The sequence below is a fragment of the Platalea leucorodia genome (genome assembly GCF_965183815.1).
Source record: "Platalea leucorodia genome assembly, chromosome: 5".
Classification (NCBI taxonomy): domain Eukaryota; kingdom Metazoa; phylum Chordata; class Aves; order Pelecaniformes; family Threskiornithidae; genus Platalea; species Platalea leucorodia.
Window position 1 is genome coordinate 62,662,315 of NC_138827.1, and position 24,562 is coordinate 62,686,876.

The 24,562-nt window shown below is 36.5% G+C and overlaps 1 protein-coding gene across 1 annotated transcript in view; it reads right to left on the bottom strand.

Moving 5' to 3' along the window:
• Positions 1-24,562, bottom strand: part of SPAG16 (sperm associated antigen 16) — a gene marked incomplete at both ends in the record, with an annotated part of 412,526 nt that overhangs the window by 159,862 nt on the left and 228,102 nt on the right. Inside the window, 5 exon segments of the mRNA XM_082311439.1 lie at positions 21,264-21,309; positions 21,312-21,360; positions 21,364-21,378; positions 21,382-21,426; positions 21,428-21,449. Coding sequence (XP_082167565.1) covers positions 21,264-21,309; positions 21,312-21,360; positions 21,364-21,378; positions 21,382-21,426; positions 21,428-21,449 — 177 coding nt within the window.

Here is a 24,562-nt window from a genome sequence, read left to right on the forward strand (position 1 = left end):
CCATATCATTGCGTACTGATGAGCAAGCTCTGGCTCTCAAGATTTAATTTACGACTCTGGTAACTGACTGACTGATATTTCTAAGAACCTACAACTGCTACATTAAATAAACTCATCTTTCCTTCCAGCTGAGATATAATTTTAGCAAGACTGTCTTGTATACAAGCTATCTTTTGGTCAGAAAGGGGAACATTTTATTTAGATGTTCTTTTTCCACAAAAAAGAAGCTGATATGACGGGTAGAGCATCACTCTCTTTTTCATGGGAGCTCATATTTCTACCCAATGGTCCAAGTTCATCTACATTAGAATAAATCTGTAGCTACATTCATTATCTAATGTTTTTTTCTTATTATGAACACATAGCCTCATGGATATAAGCTTCACCATCTCTTAACATTTTAGTTCAGAAGAGAGAGGGAATCATCTATGAATAGTAGGTTAGGGATTTGCAGTACTCTTGTTGCTTACATCCAGAGACAGAGGTCCTGAATAAATGATGCCATGGTAGAGATACTGCTCAATAGTTCAGTATTTTGCAGACTGCATTCTGAACCTCATCTCAGACACTGATTACAACCCTCATCCTTTACCTGTGTTATTACTACTTTTTCAATGTAAAACATCAGCTAACACATTTCCTTGACTCGTGACTAATTATCCTCAGTGTTCTCTTTTTCTCTACAAAGTCAATTTCCCTTCCCTTAAATCCAGGTAAGGTAATGATGTCCATCAATAAATCAGCCTTTATTCTACCCCACCACGTTTCGATTTTTCTTAACAGGCTCAAACAAACATGGACAGACTGTTACAGTTATAAAAAGCATGCCTATACCATGAATGTTGGCATTTAAATTAATCATACCATTATCGATATCACTAGCTCAACAATGATGGGAAAATTTTACTTGCTCAAGTTTTAGAGACTTCTCTTTTGAGAATTGCATTCCAGAATGGTTCATTCAAATTCAAAAGGCTTTCAGTAAAACCACATTGAAAACAGAAGACATGAAACATTTCCACTCACATAAGACTTCACTAAATATTAACAGGCTGCTGCCTCTACACTAATGTACAACAGCAGCCAAATAATGCACTAGTTAGATATTTCATCAACTGTACAATAATTGAAAAGAAAATATTGATAGTGGGTAGACTTCTCTTACCATGTATACTTTCCTATCTGCACAGACGGAGTTAAAACTCAGTGAGGACGACAACCCGGCACGCCCTGATGGGAACATTTTACAACTGCCTGGTACATATTTATTGCTAAAGGCTGTACAGGGCACAAAGCATTGGACAACCTGCAGTGCTCCACACCAGCTTAGCAGTCATTTCCAAAGACACACAGCAAACCAGCGCGACAAGTGAGATAACATGTTGCCAATTCTTTTGCTATTTAAAAGTGTCTTAAAAAAAACACACGACACCTGCTTACTAGCAAGCCTATGAAAACAGGACAAGCTCTGCCTCCTTTCTTGATTTCTTTTTTTAAAGCATGTGGTTTCTATGTTCAGCTCCAGTCGGAAAAAATTGGGGGGGCTGGGGGTGATACCATTTCAATGATTAGTTAGGTAGTCATAGTTACTTGTTTTATTGCTGTGCCATACTAAATCTCATTTCAAGCATGGTAATTAAAAGCACCTATACAGCCAATCGAAATTAATGAGATTTTAAGCATGTACTTTTGAGTCAGTGCCTCTACCAACCAACTTTTTACATGCCTTCCAGAGGAATCCATTAAATGCACAAAGACTCTCAAACTGTACTATCTTTCCCAATAACTACTCTCTCAAATCATCCCACAGAACAAATGCTTAGCTAAACCCTTTCTCACATCTATTGAATAATATTCTTCCATGTGACCTGCTATGACTAGCAGGTAAAATGTCAGGGTAAATTACACTGCAAAGTCACCTGCTATGAAGGTGGACACAACATTTCTGAGGAAGTTTTGTAAGGTCACACTACAACCAGCCTCCAATCCTGTCAGAGTGATATAATTCTAACAGTTAAAAGGAGAATACTTTTAACAAAAACAAATCCTATCACTTTCCCATTATAATGGCTTTATCTCCAAAATGTGTTTAAATTAGGCATCCAGCTTCTCTAGCCAAGATCAATGGGCAAGTATAGCAAATGGGCTGGCTTAAGACATTAAAACGCCAGTTTGTTTTATGCTGTTATAAATGCATCCTATCATGTCTTTACATTTTATGACCTCTATTTTATTTCTAGGTAGCTTCACATATGACACATCCAATTACTCATGTCAAGAATGTAAAACTACCAGTATTTCAGTAAAAAGTGCCTACCATCATTTATGACAATAATTTTTTTTCTTGCCCCATTATTTCACTAAATGTAACACATTTTATAAGACATTGACATGTGGGGACACTTCCTCTATAACATACATTTGTCTCTGAAAAGATATACGCCAGCATGATTCTGTCAATATGAGCCACTTCGTTCAATTGTTACTTATCTTCAATAAAATGAAGCTCTCTTCAAATTGTGAACATTCATTTGTGCCCTCTTTCAAACTAGAGTTTGACATTTGAAAATGAAGTGGTAAAGTATATGCTACTACTGTCCTTGTGAAAATGTAAACATTCCATCTCAAATGTTTTTATAAATATTTAGAAAGAAAATATAAATTAAATCTTTCTCTGTGCAATTTATCTTAATACTCGGTACTCATGGAACGTTTTGATCTTTGCAATCTGAGTGCCCTGCAAAACAAAGAGCAATGCCCCAATTTCAAAGAAGCTGTAAGTCAGGGTTTCTCTAGCGAGGGTCAGTTTGCAGAGTTACTCCTGAGTTATTATATCATGTGAAATCACTTTATATTGCTGGTTTCAGAGAACTTTAATTGTTACACTTTTTAAATTCACAGTGAGCAGAAGCAGGATTAAGTATAAACCCTTCTGTCATCACTCACATCAGAGGCTGCTTTGAGCTCAGCCAGGCAAGGTTGGCTGAATCGACGAGCATGGTGTGTAAGTCCTGCTCCCACTGAAAGCAACACAAGGCTTGCCACTGAAGGCAGTAGGAGCAGGATTAGATCCAGGTTTATCACCACAGGAGCCTGACAGCTCACGCTTTCGGTCTAGTGCACCGTAAATTGAGCATGTAAAAGGAAACTGATCTCTGAAGCGGTGTGGACTTAACTGGTAAGTTCAAGGGTGCAATTCTTCCCCTTCCTCTGTCCTTTTCCTCCTCCTTCTGCCAAAAGCAAAGGCTTAGCAAGTAGGAAGGCTTAGCCAAGGAAGAACGAACGCCAAACATGATACAAATGTTTCATTAATATTTTCTAGGTATATAAACAAACATTACTCATCTGACTCAGCAAGTTTACAAGTCTGCAATAAAACACTGTTACATCCTTTTCTTAGACCTGCTTGAGAACCATGAGAACTTAGGAGTCATACTCTTAAAACATGGAAGTTCGGAAATGGATCAAATTGCTTCTTTTAATTAAAAGGACATACGTCAACTGTAATAGTTACATTTTTGTCTTGCTTGATGAGTTTTGAAAAGCTGAAGCAGTTTATTTTTCAGAGTGCAGGTTTCTTCTCTGAAATTTAGCAAAGTTCATTTCTCTTTACCTTTCAAGAGCTGGACTGAGCATGGCAGCTTGCCTTTAACACCAATTTATAAAGACTCAACAAAACCATCACCGACCCTGCTTCAGTTCCTGCTGAAATCAGTAATAAAAACTACAGTGATTTAGTAGGTGAACAGATACCGCCCTGCTGCAAGTGGGAACTGTAGTTACACTCCTCTTCTGGCCCTGCTCGTGTAAGAAACGCCTTGCACACACCGGGCAGGCTTTTGTGCTCACACAGGATGCAACTACACCTTCAGGTAAGCCCACAGTCCGGGCTGAAATTGTCTAATATACATTGCAAGCCCTCCCTTTTAGCAAAACTGTACAAGAAAACTGAAAGGCAATGTCTGAGCATGACTGGCCCTTAACTTTGGATCTCATTTTATGAGGTCTGAGCACATTGAGTGCTCCCCAGCCCAGTCTGGTTCCAGGTATTTTGGGGTTCAACCTTGCAAGCACCATATAAGTGTTAAAATCTACCCACAGGAGGAAAGTGGGCCAAAGGCAAGTTCATTATAGTGTGCCCATAAGCGTGTCTGTAAAATTTTCCTCCAACCCAAAATACAAATATGGGCTTCTCTTACTCTGTGGTGCCACCTCCACCAGCAGTGCCCAGCCTTGCTACCATTTACACATTTGTGAGCTGTTAACAAGCTACTCAGTCAACAGCAACATCCAAACAGAACAGGAAAGCTATTTTGTTGTGTTGCGCTGGAAATTCATTTCATCTCCAGGGACCTTGCCTCCTTACATATTTTGCTGTTCTAAAAATTACTTTGTCCTATTTCTATAACTTGAAAGAGCCTCTTTGGCAAATAATGCCCAGAAAGGGAAAATTGAACATACCTGAGAACACAATAAATACAAAAAAGCACATGCAGAACAGAGAAAGAGGGCAATGTATTACATTAAATGAAGTCTAATAGCTTGAACTTCAGATTCAGAAAGGTCTAATAGTGAGGGACATTTGGTCAAAACTCCCCTAATAAATTTATAATTAACCAGCAGAAAGCAATGCTCCAGTCAGATTTCTATTCTGCAGCGAAATTAGATAACAGCCAAATAATCACAGTCCTTGAAACAGTGTTCTATAAATGCAGGAGAAAGAGGCTGCAAAACTTCAGGCCTTACCTTTGGGATTAAAATGCTTATTTGTCTCAATTCGTTGTAATTTATGCAACCGAACATGTATTACTGGAAAAGTAGCCAATTATAACACCGTATTTATTTCTGTGGAAGAGCTCTACTATACGTATTTTAGTAGAAGCTGTGTATTTATTGAGTGTGGGGAAACTTCCACTACTAGTGAGATACTGATCAGCTTACTAAGACATATCACTGAGAAAAAAAATACTCTCAGACAAAAAGCACAAAGGCAAAGTTTTAAGGACACACTGGTTGCTATGGTGTTGAACGTAGACTGGACTGCCTAACACTAGCCTGAGAAATAATAAGAACCCTTATTTTCTAGCATTGATTATTGAGCATGTTTCTGCATAGAGCGCACACAGATCGTGGCTGGTTGGGTTTTACAGAACAAAAGACTTTCACAGGTACCATGTTTGGTTAGAGCTATCCAGCAAAAGTAGACAAAAAAGAAATATAAACCACTACATTACGTTCTTTGAATGATTCGAGTACTACTCAAAACCTGGATCTATTTTGATAAACACTGAGAATAATAAATGTGATTGACAATAGCTTTATGGTTTTTATGAGTGAAAAGCGCAAATTACTGAATAATATTAGTATATATTAATAATAATATTATAACGTATAATATTATTATGAATAATCATAGAAGGTGTGAAAAACTAACATTGTGTGCCAATAATCTATCTCCTTTTTTATTGGCTTGAAGCATGAATAATGAATCTGCTCATAATTATACTGAAGGTTTAGCCTCTTAACATCTTACATTTCTTTGAACAAGTGAAACGTTGTGTAAGAAGTATTATCATTTGTATTATTTTCTGCTTCCAGATAAAGGGTTTTCAGTGTGAAGCTTAATTTTTTTAAAAGGAAAGATAAAACAATAAGGCATAAGTTCTCTACTTAAGAATGGCTTACACTCTTCTTGTTCTAACTTTTCCCAATAACGGTATGATTTTATATCAATATATTTAAACTCATATAATCACAGTGCGCACCCAGAATAAGTGTCATTGTATGAGAAGAACAGTATCCACAATTACAAGACCAGACTTATTTCTAAAGCGATACAGAATATAGCACTGCAGAATCCTTTACAGATGCTATCTGGAACTAAGCACATCTTTAAATGCAAGCATTTTCTTAAATGTTCAGATGAACGAGGACCAGAAGACACACCACTTTGCCAAACTTTTAGCCTAAAAATAGCAACAGAAATTAGGACTTCCACAGCTATCTCAGAGACACCAGCAAGCGATCATCATGAATTGAAACAACCATTTTTTCACGTGTAGCTGTTCTGGATTGAGTCACAGTAGCAAGGGAGGCCAGAGAAGCCTGAACGCCTCGGCAGCACACCACGTCCACCCGAACAGCAGAAAAAGGGTTGCGGTTGCCAGGTCTGTCTTCAGGAGGGCAAGGAATACTTTTATAACATTGCCGTCGGTTCCAAGAGGGCAACTGCTGAGATTAAAAGTTTCGCAATATAGCATATATATTTTCATACCAGATTGTAATATATTCTTCATTACCTTTTACCATGTAGGCTCGGTTGAACTCTGTACCTTGTCAACGTACCTTTAAAATCTCACTAGTCAACGCCTAATTGTTGGCAGCACCAGGCATTTTTCAGCTCATGGCAACAGCTGTTGCAAAAGCTCACTTGCCACTGAAACCGGGCTCCAGATCAACTTTGATAATTTATTTCAGCTACTTTAGTTTGAACAGTAGCATGTTATTTTCAATCCAGATTCTTCAGAAGTGAGACGCATTTTTAAATGTTTCAAATTTGGATTATTCTACATTTGAAAAGGGCCATATTTTCCCAAGGTTAGAATCAGGTCAATTAAAATTACTTTGAAAATCATGGGACAGGAACAAGATTTAGGCATTTATATCAAAAAGTTAGATCTTAATAAATGCTCTTTCAAAGCACCGTCTTGGTCATATAAAAAACCTTGCTCTTGCTTGTAAATACCAGTAAAAGACTGATGTCTGGGAATAGTCTAAAGTATTTCTATCCTGACAATATTTAGCAATTTGTTATCTGAATTCAGAATCAATAAATTTTTTAACACTGCTCTAAGGAACTCAACTTAGCAGGCATTCCCAGAACACCTGTAACATATGGGATTTGGACCTCACATAAAGTGCACTGGTGCCCACTCCTAATGTGATGCAGGAGCGCACACCCTGGATTCCTTGATCAAATTTCAAAATCTAGGTTTAGTTCTTCCCTCTGCCTCAGGAAAGTCAACACACTTGTATTAAACCATCCATTCATGGCTATAACTTTCATTCAGTCTATGTGATGAAAATAAATTCAGTCAGCTGAAGAAAAAAAATTCTGCAGATCAATGGTCACAGCATTCAGAGTGACGAGATCCGAAGCAGTCCCTCTCGAAGGCCAGCTCTTGTATTTCATAGTTATTGAATGAAATGACATTTCAGTCCTTAGGACAGGAACTAAAACAGGAACCTTCTCTTCCTCTGAGATGCCTGGTTCTCCCTTGCAATATACAGAAAGCATAATCATCTATCCCAGAATTATTGACATCAATCCAGGGGCAAAGTGCACTCAGGTTCAGAAAGGTACATGGTGATGCTTGTATTATTTTTTGACTCTAACCCTTGCTCAGCACTTTCTGCAAATCAGGTTTCCTTAAGGGATTTTTTTTGTTGGACAGTTAAAAGACGGGAGCACCAGAAATCACTTATTGAAAACCATAGCCTTATTTTATTAAACAATTATCTCCTACTCCCTCAAGGCGTATGGGTACTAGCTAATCAGATAAGCGCAATCTCAGTAATAATAAAATAGATCTAAACCATTTAGGCTGACATTAAACACTGCAGAACTAGTACGAGCATGTTTTCTGCTCAGCAGTTCTGCAGCCGAATAAGCAAAGTCTCGCTCCCTGGTGACAGTGGGTTATCCTCAATTATCATATCAGCTGACATCAGCACTGAACCGATGTCCTGTTTTTGCAGTCAATACGGTAGCTGCCATGTTTTTATTATTTTTGCCTTTTTTATTTAATACAAAAACTTCACAGGGAAAACTTCTGCCTTTTCTGGCTAACCCTGAACAACTAAACCCAGATGTCTCTGTTAATTCATCCAAGATCTTACTGCTGTTGATTTTGAAAGATAACAGATGGATCACTGCCATGTGATTTCATTTTTTGTGTGTGTATATTAATGCTTATGTTAGAACTGTTCTATTCAATCAGGTTATTGTACAGTTTTAGGCTTCTACTGTTTAAATAAAATATTGGAGAAAAGATGAGCCATCTAAACTCAATATTCAGATCTCCTTCACAGTACGTTTCAAGCACTCTGAAGAATTTCTTTGTCGTTTCTTTTACTCTCTTCCTTTTCATAACTTATTTCACTCTTCTACTTGATTATGTTGGTAGATAAAGAATACGGCGTCATATGCACGACTACTGATTGGTCACACATAATACAGAAAATGAGAAATGTGAAAATGAAAAATAAAATATGAAATATCTTTACACCAGAAGACCAGATAAACTTACTGTGCGACACTGGAATGCACATTTTTTGTTGAATCCTGGTATCTTGCTGTGAAGCTGATCTGATCTATTTCTTGTGAAAAGGCACTGACAAAGGTAATGAGTAATTGCTTTTTATAGTATTTTAAGTGTGTAACAGCATATAACAGCACATTTTTTAAAAATCCTACTCCAGTAACGCTGAAGTCTAAAATACCTTGCCAAAGCCTACTCCGCGTTCATCCCGTGGAGATCTATCATACCATATTCTCTATAACTTTGTACATTTAGGATGAGATTTCCAAACTTCTCTGACAATGCAGAGTCTCAGATTCATATAGCTTTTGAGTGCCTAAATAATCAATTAGATCCTTAATGGGATTTTCAAAAGTGACAATGTGCCCACTCCAACAGATTTTCAATCAACCCTTCAGGCACTTTTAAAGATCCAACTCTTCGTGCCTCTCAAATGAAGAGAGCCCACCCTCTAACATCTGCTTAGGTGAGAACTTTGTTACATGACTTTACCAGAATTAGGCAGAAGCGGACAAGGAGAAGACTTGTCTCACTGAAGAACAAGTGACTCTCTCAGGGCTTCTGTTTGCTAAGAGTAGACGTTAAACTGCATGAAGGATGACCTAGGTTTTCACCGTTTCTAAAACAAAATTCTTGTCTTCCTTCCAAAAAAATCAACTGTTGTAAAACTACTGACAAAAGGGAAAAACTGAAACGAGAACTACATAGCAGACCAGCAGAATAAATCTAGAGAACTACAACCACACAGTTCTTATAAAACTGACTTAATTCAGCTATCAGCCCTCAAAAACTGCCCCCCCCCCAACCCAAAACCAAACAAAAACTCCACCATTAATTTACCTCAGAATCCATTTGCTGGTCTAGCTTTATAGTGATGAAATTCCATAGAGGATAGAGAAAGCAGTACCAGCACTTGATGATTTAATTTCACCAGCTGCTTCTTCTTCTTTTTTTTCTTTTTTTTTTTTTTTTTTAACATGAGATTAAACTGACATCGCTGTATCTTAATCACAACCCATATTCAGGAAGACTCATGTAAGTAACATGGGTAAATTACAGTGCCCAATGCACACGTAAAGGGACTTCTGCAAGCTGTGTTCACTGAACATGGCATACAAATGTATTAGGCACCAAAACTATATGCACACCATGAATAATTCTACCAGAAGCAGTCTTACTGTTTTCTGATATATAAAAGAAAAGGTCTTTATCAAAAAAGTCAGATAAAGGAAAACCTACAGTCTCAAATTCAAAAATGCAATGGCAAGTGAATGTTAGAGGCCCCTCTTTATTTATTACTATATTGCAAACCAGGAACTTTAGTCCTTCTCATTTTTCAAATAAAAAACTATTTTATTAAAAAAACCCCAACAGTCAATTGCAATAGTGCAGAGAACCATGAGAGCCTGGGCCAGTACTGTGGTATTGTGAATTAGTATGCAGTTACACAGAATATTAATGGATGTGTTTAATCTAAAGAGTGCAGAGTCACTGCATAAAAAGCAGTGTTACTCTTGTCATATGTTAGTTTATTTTCTTCCATATTTTACATTTACTGAAATTCCTTTAGACCTATTAAATGAGCAAATCCTTTTTGAAAACAGTACAACATGGCTGAAATGCAATAAATATAAGCACTTTAATATTTAAGTGAGGAAAATGAATTTCAGTGTGTTTTCAAATTGGTTTTCTTCAGTGCAGAGTTTCTTTATTTGTCCAAATAAAATGGATTTGAGTGGGTGGCAGCTTTAAGGAGATATGCAGCACTATTCAATGGCTTTGTGAACTTGGGAAGATATTATGAATAATGGATTTGCTGTGCTCTTAGACACGGAGCCACAACAAAAACAATATCATTCTAGGTTCTCTAATAAGCAGCTGCTGGAGTAAGGAATAAAAAGCCTGGCCTACTGATTTAAGCTACAGGTGCTAGCATTTTTGTTCAGATCATCACAGCAAACTATGGGACTGGCTCTGTGTTTTCAGCAGGAAAACTACTCAAACACAGAGTATGAAGGGCTAAATTCCCAGGGCTACCTCCTGCCACTCTGCTGCTTTCTTCTTACAAGTCCATTTTTATATTATACTTCACCCCCACTCCCAAGCAGAGCTGGGAAGGGCTGTATTTCCCTCCATCAACAGCTGGAGGAAAAGGTTAGCTTGAAACACATGCACAAAGATATAAGAGTACTGGTTTGGTTTCCTCCCTTTATAGATCTGAACATATATCCCACTTCTCAAGGGGAGAGTGTCCTTTGCTTTATTTAGTAATTAATTTAAAAATACTGAAATTTCATTAGCAAATTACTCACTCTTAAGCACGAATGCGAACAACATCCAACAATTTTCAATACAGACAGTTCGACCAAAATAAATTTGAGAAATGTGCCTCTCGGTCCTTTTGAAAAGAATCTGCTCTCAGTCTGATAGAAAATCAGAACAGTTTGGGACATCTAATCCATTCCTAACAGTGTGCAAGATTTCCATGCTCGACACCACAGGTCTGGAAAATGTAGCAACTTTTCTGAGAACTGGACACTTCCGAGTAGGACGAAGTACGATATCTACCCATTGAGGCGGGATGATCTTATCCTCATTTTCTTCCCAAACTTGCAAATACAAAACCTGTTCACTTTACATGCAGAGGCACATAAAGTAGTTCCTCGTATTAGTATGTCTAAAAGAGTATTGAAGAGAAGGTCAGTGATCAAGATCTCAAATTCTGGTCCCAAAAGCCCAACTGGTCTATTTAATAACTAACAAATTGGCACTTGCCAAGATTTTAATACTGATTGCACTTCTACAGGTTGTGACATCATCTTATCCTGTTGGTAAATATATCTCCAGCAAGTCACTACTAAAATCTTCAGTTGCACATAGCAAAGCTTAGTTTATACTATTGTTGTAGGTGCTGAATATGTAATCAAAGTACTGTCAAGCCATGAGTGATAACCTGATAAGAATTAAAAGGCTGACACACTTCGAATTAGGTTTTCGTCAACCTGCAATGCTAGCTGCTAACTTCACACCTAGTATTGCATACGGCATCCTCAAGTGCTTATTTTCATCTTAACCTTCCAAACACATTTAGCTCAGATCTATATTACTATGAAACAAACTCTGATATGAAAAAAATCTATGAGAAGGGCTTTTTAATCAGCAGAATATAACTGCAGAAGATCACACACAGTATTTTTATTTTTTTCTTACAACTTCAGAGGAGAGATACAAGTATAACTTCAACTATGTTGACACTGTGCAGCTAACTGGCACACCCTTTATGCAACAGAAATGGCCCATGACTATCTGCTCTGTATTAAAGAATTCCCAAATTTTGTTGACATTTTACTGCAGTCTCAACATTAAGACTCTATTACCTAGAATTTTTATTTTGTGACTGAAATATGTTTGAAAAAGATACTAAAATGTAAAGAAATTAATTGGTTTTGTACAAACTGTGTAATTCCAATACATATTTAATAGGCTTCCCACAGATACACATGCCTATGCAGGCTCTGAGTTCAGTAAATAGATGCATAAAAATTGTCTTTCAGATGGTGAACAGATTCCTAGCTGGGAAAGATATTGGCCAGTCTAGAAGGAGATTTTTGCGTGATGTTGTGTTTCAATTCACATCAGAAAACCTACTCTGAATATTGGAAGTGCAGCAGGAAAGTTGTCAACATTTTTCTTTTCTTCATCCTGATCTCCACCTCCATTAACGCAACCCCCCCATATTTTCATGAGAAGCGTCAGACTGGCTATGTAAACAGTTCCAAGACTTAACCACTTCTATTGTGTGGATATAAGCTTCATAGCTTTCAAAGTCTACTCTGAAGATTTTGAGATCTGGCTCAAAGAAAAATCTGCACAGGGTACCAGAGAAATTGTATTGTATGTATGTGGTCCTGCCATTTAGGGAAATTAGCCCCGAGGTTTTTGAAAACTGTCACTGAGAAAAGAAACTACTGTTGGGCTGAAAATTATATTCGTTCACATTTTAAGAAGGTACAAACACAATTCCACGTATCCCAACTTCAATAAAAAACCCGGAGACCCTTTTTGTATGTAAGAAGTCATTGCTTAAGGATTAAGATGTGACTTGTGTTCATATTCCAGCTGAAGCTCATCAATGATGAATGTAGTTTGCTTTAACAGGGTACACATGGTAGACAACTAGAGTTCCAGCATTTAGGAGAGAAAATATTCTCGTGATGCAAGATTTTGTGTAAAGTCTGAACCCTTAACAAAAAACAAAAAAAGGAAGCGGGGAAAAAAAAAAGAAAAAAACAATCCCCATAAGCATCACACACATACATCTCTGAAGACTGCCTGGAGCCAGAGGACAAGAATTCAAACACCAGGAATTTATATGTATAAAGGCATCCATTACAGCAGACTTTTAATTTGCAATCGAATGACCAACTCATCTAATTTCAAACTAGAAGACATTAGAAGCTAAAAATAGTTCAACATTCAGGTGGATATGCCTATCAAAGTACTGCTGCTGATGAATACTATGACGTATTCCTGTTTTTATTAATTCACTGGAGATACGAGCAGGGAAACAATCCACAACTACTTGTGTCGCAGCACACTGTGATTTTGGGCAGCAGTACTCCACTTCAACATGTATCACAGACTATACGTGTAATATTTGCACTAACTGGTACTGACAGGATATGGTTGTGATGATTGAAATACATCATTTTAATGAACTGTTGTCTTCACTGAATTCTGTAATAATATCTGACAACTTTCACTGCTGTATGAATTACTCTCTGCTGGTACAATTCATTTTTGTTTTGGTTGAGATACTGTAAGACCGTATTTCTAGGAAAGCAGGTTAGGTAAAGGAAAGACTGCCAGTAATGAGTGAATGTAATATGAAGGAGAAAGAAAACAACTGCATAATGAGCCTGGATATGTAGTGAAAAAATATACTATGACTGAAAATGTGCTGAATGCCTGCAGTGCTGATTCTACGCATTTGAATACTGAATGTAGGACAGTGGAAACACCCTGTCAAGATCTGAGCAATATTTTGCAGAAGCCATAGTTATAATACCTGCACACTTGCAAATAAGACAAGGAATTCAACTTGCACATTGTCAAAGAGAGGGAAAAAACCAAACCCTAGCTTACTACAGTATACATGATCAAAGTGGACTAAGGTTTCTGGACCTGCCAGCTGGTTTGGTTAGGATTTGATAGAAAGAAGCCTAAGTATTAATTTCATAATTATCCTGCTCTTGAACTAGCTGTCAGGGAATCTAGGAGGCATTTTGACAAGTAAGGTAAACGAAGTAGAAAGGTGTCCAACTTACAGAAGATGACAATTACCTTAGCAGTTCAAACAAATAAAGCATTCTGCTGTCCAACAGGAATCTCTCAGCCAACTATACACAATTTTTAGGAAATTTGCGCGTCTCTGGGCTGACAGAGGGCAACTGGAACGTAAAAAATGCTAACCACATCTACGAAGTTTTTCCAAGCCATACTGGATGCTGAAATAATGGAGGCAAGGAAACTGTTGAGATAAGAAAAGGATACATCCTTTTATGCAAATCAAGAGCAACTTTCTCTGTTATCTTCCCATAAAAGAAGATGGAAATCTTATGTAGGTAACTGATTGTAGAGTTCAGAAAAGCCTACTAGAAATATTTGCAAAGACGAGAACTCAGACGTTTTAGAAAGCAGCTCCATTCATGACACCCTAGTTTAAAAAAAATAAAGTAATAACTTGATTTTTTCCCCTCTCTTAATCAAAAACAGTGCTGTACATTTCAAGACCAGTAGCAGAAACCAGAAAGCAAAGCTCTTTCACTTCTGTCTTTTCAACGCTTTAGAAAAAGACTTAAAATATTTTTGACATTTAAAAAAATATTGTCATTTTAACTACTAAGAAATTCAAATATGCTTCTTATGTACAAGCTAAATTGCCATAGACAGTTCCACTAAAAAGCACAGAGAACATTCATTTATGTAGACCTGTAGGCAGCAACCACCAATACAAACATTTCAGCGGAAGCTACACAATTCCTGTCATGTTTAACAGTGTAATTCCATGGAGACATTTCTACTGTGTCCCAAATGGTGATTAATTTATGTTACAAAGTGTGTCCCAAGTGGTCATTAGTTTATGTCAGAATCTTTGTAATATCATTAACAACGTATGTTTTTAATTTCTCTAAGTATATGTGCTTTGAACATTGCTATGCAACTGCAAATGAGTCCAGCATTGCTTTGTCACTGCATCCTTTAAGTGACAGAAATAATAATCATATAAACATATGTTTCTCATGAATCTATATTACTGCTAAAATTCCAATTCTGATTTTCTTTCTTCTCATCCTGTAGGAAAATTGAAGACAATTCATTTTGACATTTTTTTGATGTTACCAAGGAATGGAAAGTTAGGTTTTTAATGATGGCTTCAGTAGTAGCTCACTATACAGCCTTGAGTAAAGGACTTCACCTCTTTGCTTAGTTTCACCAAATGTAAATAATTGTATCACTTGCCCAGTTTAGGGATTCCATGGGAATTAGGTAAGACTCGTCTGGTTTTTTGGACTTGCAAATATGCGACCATATTAAACATTTCTCATTATTAATGCCTGTTGTCTTGTACTAACTCTGTAACGTGATTTAAATAAGTTTACAGTATGGAGTTCAAGCTTCACTTCTTTATTAAGTTTTGTACTTCAAGATTAATTTTTTTCCAGTATTAGGAAGATTAAGCCATATTTTCCCCTTAACCGAACAACTCTGCTTTGGATATCATTTTTTTTCCCTGATAATTCACATCTTCAAATTGATTTTTACAATTGGCTCTCTGGGAATTATAACAGCTAGGTTTTAGACATTCTTTGGTCCTGAAAAATGTGTTATGGAACTCTAGCGTAATTATAAATTTGGAGACTTGGGCATAGGCCTCATTTTGATTTGAGGGATTAATAGCAGGTTGCCTCTCTAGTACTCCTCAGAGGATTCCAAAGGGAATTCTCCTTTATCAAAATGGCAAGCATTTCCTGATGTGCTGTCAGGACAGAGATTACAAACTACCCAAAGATGGTCCTTCCACAGTTCCTCTGAGTTCTTCTACCGGCCTTCTAATTTCCTGGAGGACATTTGTCTATTCTGAAAATAGATTAGCTTCACTTTTACTGGAATCAATTAAACATGGTATCTGGCCAGAAGAGCTTGTGGCTTCTGTCCCACTGAAAAGCAAGTCAGATAAGTGTCATCTGAAAAGGGGTATTCTGACAAGGACTGGATACACGCCCTCATTCTGATTCAAAATGTGAAAGTATGGCTCCATTTTGAAACTAGACAATCTTTACAAGTTTCTTCAAAGGAGATTTTATACAGTCCTGATACGGATACGTTTGGTGTGGTGAAAGATAACTACAAATCTGATAGTAAATATTTCATTTAAAAGTTGTCCATTGCCTAAGGGAAAAGGAATAAAAAGAAACAGAGTATCAATCTAAAAGATGCCAGGAGAAGTTAGGCTAAACTCTAGGCCTTTTCACATTGCTCTGATGGTACAAAGCAACTAGTTTGACTAGCCAACATGGCAATTTAAGCAACATTAACTAACTTCTTTACTGAGACTAAAGCAAAAAAAAAAAAAAAACCCAAACAAAAAACCCCAAACCAACCAAAACTATAACAGCGGTTTATAAACAGCTCAATCATGTCTTGCACTGCACACTGTCAAGATGTGTTAATAATAAAAAATGTGCAGTGTCATCATTGCATGGTATCATTCCAAGGAAAGCTACAGTTGATTAGGGGCTTCTAATTAAATGAAATACAACCCTGCTTAATTTCTTTAAAATGTATACTAACCCTAAATTTCCCCAAATTAAAATGTTTCTTATGAGAAGAAATAAAACTATACTCAGCAGTTATAACAGAAGCTAAGAATCTTAATGTAGGCTTAAGAACAAAAAAAAAAAAAAAAGAATTATTTAAATGAACTGGGAATTAATTACCTGACCCTAGGTAAAGAAATGAAAATTCCCACTCTTGATGTAGAAAAGCAAAAGGTGTCAACAGTTATTTTTGTGTATATTTGGAAATAAGTAAAAGAATGTATTAATACCGTAGTAACAAGATACTATATTAGTGGTTGTACAGGATAATTAACAGTGATCATGACAGATTAGTTACTTTTTTAATTTGCACCTGAAGAAATGCACCAAAGGATACTAGTAATGACTGAGTACTGATGTAAACAATTACTTTTTTAGAATTTTAAAATAAAATTTTGATTATGCAAGAAATTTCAGGGAGCTAGACAGCAGTTACTGTGTTAAATGGAAAGGGAAACAAGTAAGTGACGGATTAAAAAACAGCAATCAGAAAGCAGCAATGGCTCCAATTCACAGACATTTATTCACCCTGAGGCCTGCTGCAGGACAGTACAGAATTGCATTTCTCTGTGGCCTAATTCCACCATATTTTGCACTACTGAAAGAAACCAGAGAAAAATGGAGAACTGGTCCAATGACTATATAATGGATAAACTGAAGAAAAAAAAAATTCTGAATGTTCCGACTGTGGTGAAAATGATTTCTCAAGCTTAAAGCATAAATAACAATGTTTGCGTTTAACATACAGTCTCCAGCATATGTCTGCAAAACTAAATAACCGCCTGTGTTTACATGAGATATATGATGTTCAGTTTAATTTGCATATCAGAGATCAAGTTGTAAATCTCTGACGATATTTACAGTTGGATAATTGAAATTAATCCTGACAAAATGACTTTGACAGTCCTGAATTTATGATCTGAGAAAACAATCCTGGAACTGTTTGCTGAGCTATTAACATGGCTGGCTATATATTCTCAATCTGAGCCATGCGCTGAATAAAAACCTGTTCACAAATCATAAGCCTCTTCCTTCCTTCCCCCTCTTCGTGTTCAAGTTGCTTCCCACAATCATTAAGAAGATGGGATAACCTTGAAGACAGCAGTTATGCATGTGTTTTGCCGCTTTTTTTTTTTTAATTTTATTTTTTTAGCCGTGGCAGGTACATTAGTTATCTTTCTCCTCCCCCCTGCCCCCTGTAGATATTACGCCATTTTCTTTTTAATCTCCTTTAAAAGCAGCCAATTCTCCCAGCAGAAAGCATCAAGAAGTTCCAACACCAGAATTCAGCCTCCCTCAAATTCTTCAGATCCGAAGTAACTTGAATCATGGTTGCATCTCAGCATGTGTCTGTGTCTTCAGGGAAGACAAAAGGTGCTTGGATTTTTGTTTGTTTGTTTGTTTTCTGTTTTGTATTTTAAACTCAGAGCATATCTTTAAATAGCAGGCACATAAGTTGTTAAGGAGAAGAGGAGAAGAACACTGTTAACTACAGAGCTACCTCACATTATCCTCCTGGTAAGAATGCCATTTGTGGCTAGATGTATGACGGAAACTTCCAACTTACACAAAAGAAAAATGCTTGTGAATAATATCCATTGAAAAAAAAATATTCAGCAGTAGTTTCACCTTCTAATAAAACAAAATTCAAACAATTAGGAGGCTGAATTTTCTTATCATTGGCAAAGAATTACATAATTCACTAAAACTGTTGGCAACCTTTTCCTATTTAAGAGATGTTGCACCTCGTATTCTTTTGACTCCAATAATGGATTTGATGATTGTGAAAGTTGCACTTTGGGTTTTGGTGCTAAAAGACAGCAAACAAACAGCCTCCCCACTTTCTTGATACCAAGTTTTCAACCATAGAGAACTCTGTTGTGGGTATTTCAAAAGCTATGTTTATAGATAAAAGAAGTATGTTTCTAATATACAAAAGCAGCTTTTTGAAATCTGGAAATAAAAAGACAACTGCCACCCATTACAGAAATGTATGTATTTATATTTGCAGCATTTATTTACAACATACCTCTTTTAGAAAGGTGGCAGTGATAGCTTTGATACTCATCTTGCATTCTTTTCCTCCCCCTACAATATGCTGCTTTCCAGGACCATTCAGTTTGAAAGCAAGCATCCATCCAAATATATAATATTAAGGAAGAAAAACAGCTGTCATTTATAAAATGTTAATTCCTTATTAGTGGAAAGAATAAATCACTAGATTAAGCAGAATAACTGTGACCACTGATTATTATCCTACCACAAGTATGTTATCTTGTGCTCTGTCCCCTGTTCAGAGCTTGTGTCAACTGGCAGAGACACCTGGAGAGGAAGAAGTCTAAAGATGGCAACTAGATAAGCACATACTCTGTGAGGATGGGAAGAAAAAAATTTTCTCAGCATCGAAAACCCTTTTGGTAAGCCTGCTCCACCTTCCCATTTTGTTGCACACACCCAGACTGTAAAGGAGTCTGAAGGAGGTTACATATTTTTATGACACCTAGCACAGCTGGCTTCATTCGTATCAGAGAACTCCAGGCACATAACAAATTTACAGGTGACACTCTGGGAAACATCTAGGATTAGCATCGCCAAACTCAGCCAATTAGCTTGGCAATTAGTACTGCCAAGTCAAAATACACTGCAGGTTCTTTTGTATGGCATTTCTGTATATAAGCTTCAGCAAATTAGCAATCCACACTGTAAACTACCAGCCTGATTAATCTGTCAATAGTTTTCCCTTATTTTCACATCTTGCCATATATTCTGCACAGGTTGATATTTCACTTGAACTAGTCAACATGGGCATAAGGATCAATTGCAGCTGACTGTTCTGCAGAATTAGGTCTTCAGGCGGGATGTCTTAAGCTTGAAACAGCCACGTCTTCTTGTCATCAAATCCCTTTTTACAGAAGCTCTTCAAGAGCTCATTTTATACTAAGTGCATACACCACATACACTACACATACACTACAGCACATCTTACAAATTCATCTAAACAGACCAGCTAATCAGAACTCAACTGTCTTTTGGACTTAGGTAATGTAACATAAATGAACACATGGGCTTTTATTGTGAACAGACGGAAAGTCCACCAGTGAGGACTCCAAGCGAGGCTTTTTTATTTTATACTCTGAATACTCCTATTTTAAGCATACTATGCCACATTTTTGTGCCACCTCCTGCTCCCTTTAGTCACTGAGATTTTTGCATGACTTAAGGTTTCAATAATTATATGCTGATACCTAGCATGTCACATCATGGCTGTGCTCCTTACTCTCTTATTTTCAAATGCAAAATGCACATCAGATACACCAAAGGTAGAAATGAGAGTTGGTAATGAGTGTGAGTGGGAGGCATGGGTTGGTGATGAAGATTTGCTTTGATTCCTCTGACTACAAAAGCCTCCTCGGTAGAGAAGATAGTTTAAAGTGTCTAAACAAAGCCTTTGTCTATGCAAATTCAAAACCATTCTGACATAAAATTAAAGCTATTCTTAGTATTATTTCTTAAAGGTCATGAATATGCCATAAAGGATGATCAAAGTATTAGAATCCTACAACAGGTTAAGAAAAGAAGCAACAATACAATAGCTTTCCAGTGTTTTCATTTGTAAGCAAAACACTGACCATTAATTCTTATTACTGATAGTAAGGGTGGAAGCATCATCTGTTATCAGAACTGGCTGACAATTTCTGTTATAAAACCCACTTCTCAGTTGTCTTGAACTTTGCCAAACTTTAACTGCTTTGTCTATGATTTTATAAAAATTGAATATTTGTTTCAAGCTCTTAAGTAGCTGCTCTCAGCCAAAATAATTCCAAAAAACTCATGAAAAGATGCATTGCTTATCCCATTTTGAAAACAATGGTTTTATTATTATTTAACGCTTCCTCAATTTACAATTTGAAAGCAAGACTGAAAATCTGATACTGAGAGAGTTTTAATTAGCTCTCAAAAAAATCTGGCTGAATCACAACATTTTGAAAAATCTCAACTCATACATGATTATCAGAGAAGTACTTCACTTCTGCAACAAAACCCCTCAACACTCCCGCTTCACCAAGCACACTCCTAAAATAGGTCTCTAGGTCCCAACTGCAGCAGACCGGGAGTGATCTAGGCAAAAGGAATGCTTTTTCAGTGAAGCTTCTTTCCCTGCAGTGGCCAACAAACTTGAAGGAGTAGTCATCTCATTCAAATGCAAAGGAAGAAGAAGACTGAGAGGAAATGGAGAAATCCATTAGGACTGGATAATAAAGAAAACAGGGAAGACACCTGTGAGACTGCAGACTTGCCTGTGGACTGATGACATTCAGTTGTTAAAAATCAGACCTAGTACTGTACAGTGGTGTCAGTAACACTACTCCTAAGTCATTCAGGAGTCTAGAAGGAACAGTTTGGAAAAAAAATAAATCCATTCCATTCCTTTAAGGTGTAAATTAATCAAAATGTGTCACCTCAAATAAAACTGAAGTAAGTAGAGGAATTAATAATTAATTGGTAAGCAGGAATATACTAATATTCTAGAAACACCTTCACATAAACGCATTTGCCTGGATAATAAAGAAAATGAAGAGGCATATGTTGATTTTTTAATCAGGAGCCTCCTTGCCGAAATATATATAATGAATAAAATAAATTTCCACTTGTCCAACCTTAAATTAAAGTGTGGTGTATACTCATGAACTAGAAATACTATATAGAAAACTTACTTAAATTTTTGTTCAGTTACTTATTTAAATTACGTACTGGAGTTCCACAGAGCTCTGACCTTAAAAAAAAACAACACAGCGTAACAGATGCCAAATAAAAGCAAATACTTTTTTTGGCACTATCTTAAATTAAGTCCTTCTGAGGTCCCTATTTAGTAAAGCCTTTATCTAGTAAATCACATCAAAGCCTGTTTTTTTGCACCACTCCCTTTAATTTATGTATGATCTTAAAGTGAAGTCCACAAATTGGTGCTAGACGTCTCTCTCTTACTGGGCTACAACATAAACCAGTGGTTATTAAGTAAAGATATCAATCAGCTAATAAAGAATCTCCAGTAACTCCATACCTGTTAATATCCCATATTTTACTTGTGTTGTCCATGGAGGCAGAACCACAAAATCACCACATGAATGCCATGAGCAGTCCCATACAGCGTGGGCATGTCATTCTAAAGTCAGAATTCATCCACGTTTTGAAAAGTCCCATATCCACACTGTGGTATCCCCACTTGGAAGTGACCAGCTGGGTGCCACTGTTAGGAGGAATAAAAATAAAAAGTAGTTCTTAGCAAGGAAAGAGGTGAAGATTTTTCACAGTACACAGCAAAATAATTTAACTGTGTTTAGACAGACAGGTTAAGTAGCAATTGTTGGTTTTACATTAAAATACATATGAACAAAAAATTATGTTTGAAAACATTCATATTTTTACTTTACACAGTTTTCTGACACATCATAGATGAAGTGGTCATGTATTAAATAAGCTATCAAAAGAAAAGAAAAGGAGATATGAAGTAGCTATCTTCCATGGGAAAGTAAATATGGGTTCCAAAAATTACATTCTTACTTTTTGTAGTCTATTTATGAGCTTATCAGTAAAATAACTTAAGCCCGGAGAACTGCTTTCAAAATAGAATAAAATAGCTTCAGGGAAGAATATTTTCTTATTTCCCAAATCCATACCTTTTTCTACATATAAATTATTATTTAAGCATCACAATTTTGTCTCTTCTGATTCAGTATAAACACTTTAACATATTCACTATCTCTTGGGGTCACTGGTATGTTATATAAACGAAAAATAGAGTTCAACTCAGAATTTTTAGCCAAATCTTCAGAGATAAACTAGTATAGTTCTATTTCATTTAAGTGTGGGACATACAGCTTCAGACTAAAAGTCCACCTGGTTCAGTAACATGTTACATGACAACTAGTTGGGGATTCTTAATAAAAAGAAAATAATAAGAACAAGCATGTAGAATGATTCTCCTATTAAACTCTCCCAGACCTAGCCTGTGGCTCAGGATGTCTTTGAGACAGAAGCTTTGTGCTTAACAAGCATCCACAGAGGTTTTTTCCATGACTAATTAATTTTTGAGCATATGCAAACCTTTGGCACCCACAATCTTTTTTGTCAATGAATTCCAAAATTTAATTATGCATTGTGTGAAAAACTATTTTGGGGTCTTAAATACCTTACTTCATTTCATTTGGTGCTTCTAGCTCCAATACTGTGATTAAAAGCAAACACTGACTACACATTTACCATCTCTAAACCAACTGTGATATCACAGCTCCCCTATCATATTTCACTCGCACAGCTGAAGACTCCTACTCTATTGACTTATTCCTCATACAGCCATCATTCCATCTCTTTGATCACATTTACCATCTTTCTCAGCACCTTTTGAGCTGAAACTGAAGAAGCAGGTACCCAAGGAAGGTATACAATGCACAATGGTGTTTTCTGGTTTGTTCTGTATTCTTTTAATTTGATTAGCATTTTTGGCACTACTACACAGAAATTTTTCTGAAAACTGACCACAGTGGCTCCAAGAGTTTTTTCCTGAGTCCTAATAACTAGTTTAGACCCATTCTTATCTATTTACAATTAGGACCATTTTTTCTTAGGTGCGTTACTTTGCCTTCATCTGCATTGACTTTCACCTGCCACTTCACTGTCGAGTCAACTGTTGCAGCTGGAATTCTCTTCCTGCAATTCTTCACATGCAACCTTCATTTTTACTGCCCTGACTAATTAGCAAACTCATCCACCTCATTCTCTTCCCCCATTTCCAAGATGATCTTAATAACTTCAGTCCCAGCACAGATCCCTGTGGGACTCAAATAATAATTTCTCCATTCTGAAAGTGACGTTTTATTCCTATCCTTTCAACAGTTTTTAAACTCACAAGATAAATTTCCTTTTTATTCAGGACAGTTTTGCTTCTTTGAGAGTTTTTGTCAAATGACCTTAAGAAGAATTTACTGAAAATCCAGGCATACTGAATTTATGAATCTCCCTTGATCAAATGCTCAGCAAGCCCTTCAGGGAACTCTAACAGAGTTGAGACTTAATTTCCAAAGCCATGCTGACACCTCCCAACGCTTCACTGTAATGAAAGTATCCATGTATCCCGTAATTTTGCTTCTTAATGTCATTCCTACCAGCCTTCCCCGTATAAAAGTTGGATCAACTGATCTACAGCCCCTTCATCCCGAAATCTTTTAAAATACTGAAAAGAAGTTAATGCAGCCTTCCCAAAGTATACCTGTAATAATGGAGGTTTTCTATTGAGTTTACTAAAGAAAAACAGGAAAAATGTTTGGGGATAATACACAAAAATACAGGCCAAAAATATTTTAACCTTGGGTTTTCAGACCAATTTCTGCTGTTATCTCACCAACATCAATAATAAGATCTTGCCGTTAGGATCCAATAAACTCTTCTTTTATTTGAATAACAGAAAACTGTTATCACAGGCTGTAGAAATCCTTCTTCCAAATCTCTGGATATAAAACTGTGGGAACTCAAAACAGCTCAAGGGTTGATCCTAAGCGCTGCTGTAAAACTTCATCCTAAGAATATACTCAGAGATATTCAGTTCACTGTCGCGTTGTAAAAATAGAAGGGGAAAGAAAAAAAAAAGGGTCTGGGAGGGGTGGTGTCAACCTTTTTTTTTATATTCTTCCTTTCCTCCTTTTCCAATAGGTGTCCACCAGATTGTTCTGTGAAAGTACCTACTAAGACAGCTTGAAATATGTGCATCATTTACCTGATAGATCTTAAGGGGAAACTTGCCATTATGAAATATCACCTACCTAAACTTTTAACTATTTTTAACACTTACGGTTTAGATTGCTATTTTTTGTGAAAATATCATTATAATCCTCATTAAGGCAGTTACACCCCCATGCCTAAGACAAAGCTTTGAGAGATTAATCTCTCAAAAATTTTAACATTGCACAGGAATAATTCTGAAGCTTTTTTTTGCATATACCAAAGCATAAAGGCTTGAAGCCTGAGTAAGGGTTCAGAGGAGACCCTAATTTTGTCAAGCTGCTAGGAATAAATGTGCTTTTATTAATGAAACACTTGTACTTTTAATAACTCAAGCTAGATCTCACTTCTGGAGACAGATAAAATTAGCAAATTATCATACCCCTTATACATTTATGAAATAAGAGCTATTTTAAAACAAATTCAGAAGCAGGTATAAAGTGGGACTGATGAAATCTATAATTGATTCAGAGGGTAGTATGCACTGCCACTGTTGTGAATCACAAAGAGAGATTTATTTCTTATGCATTTTTTAATATATAATCCCCAAAATGCTACATGAAGAACCGGTTTCTTGGGCTGAAT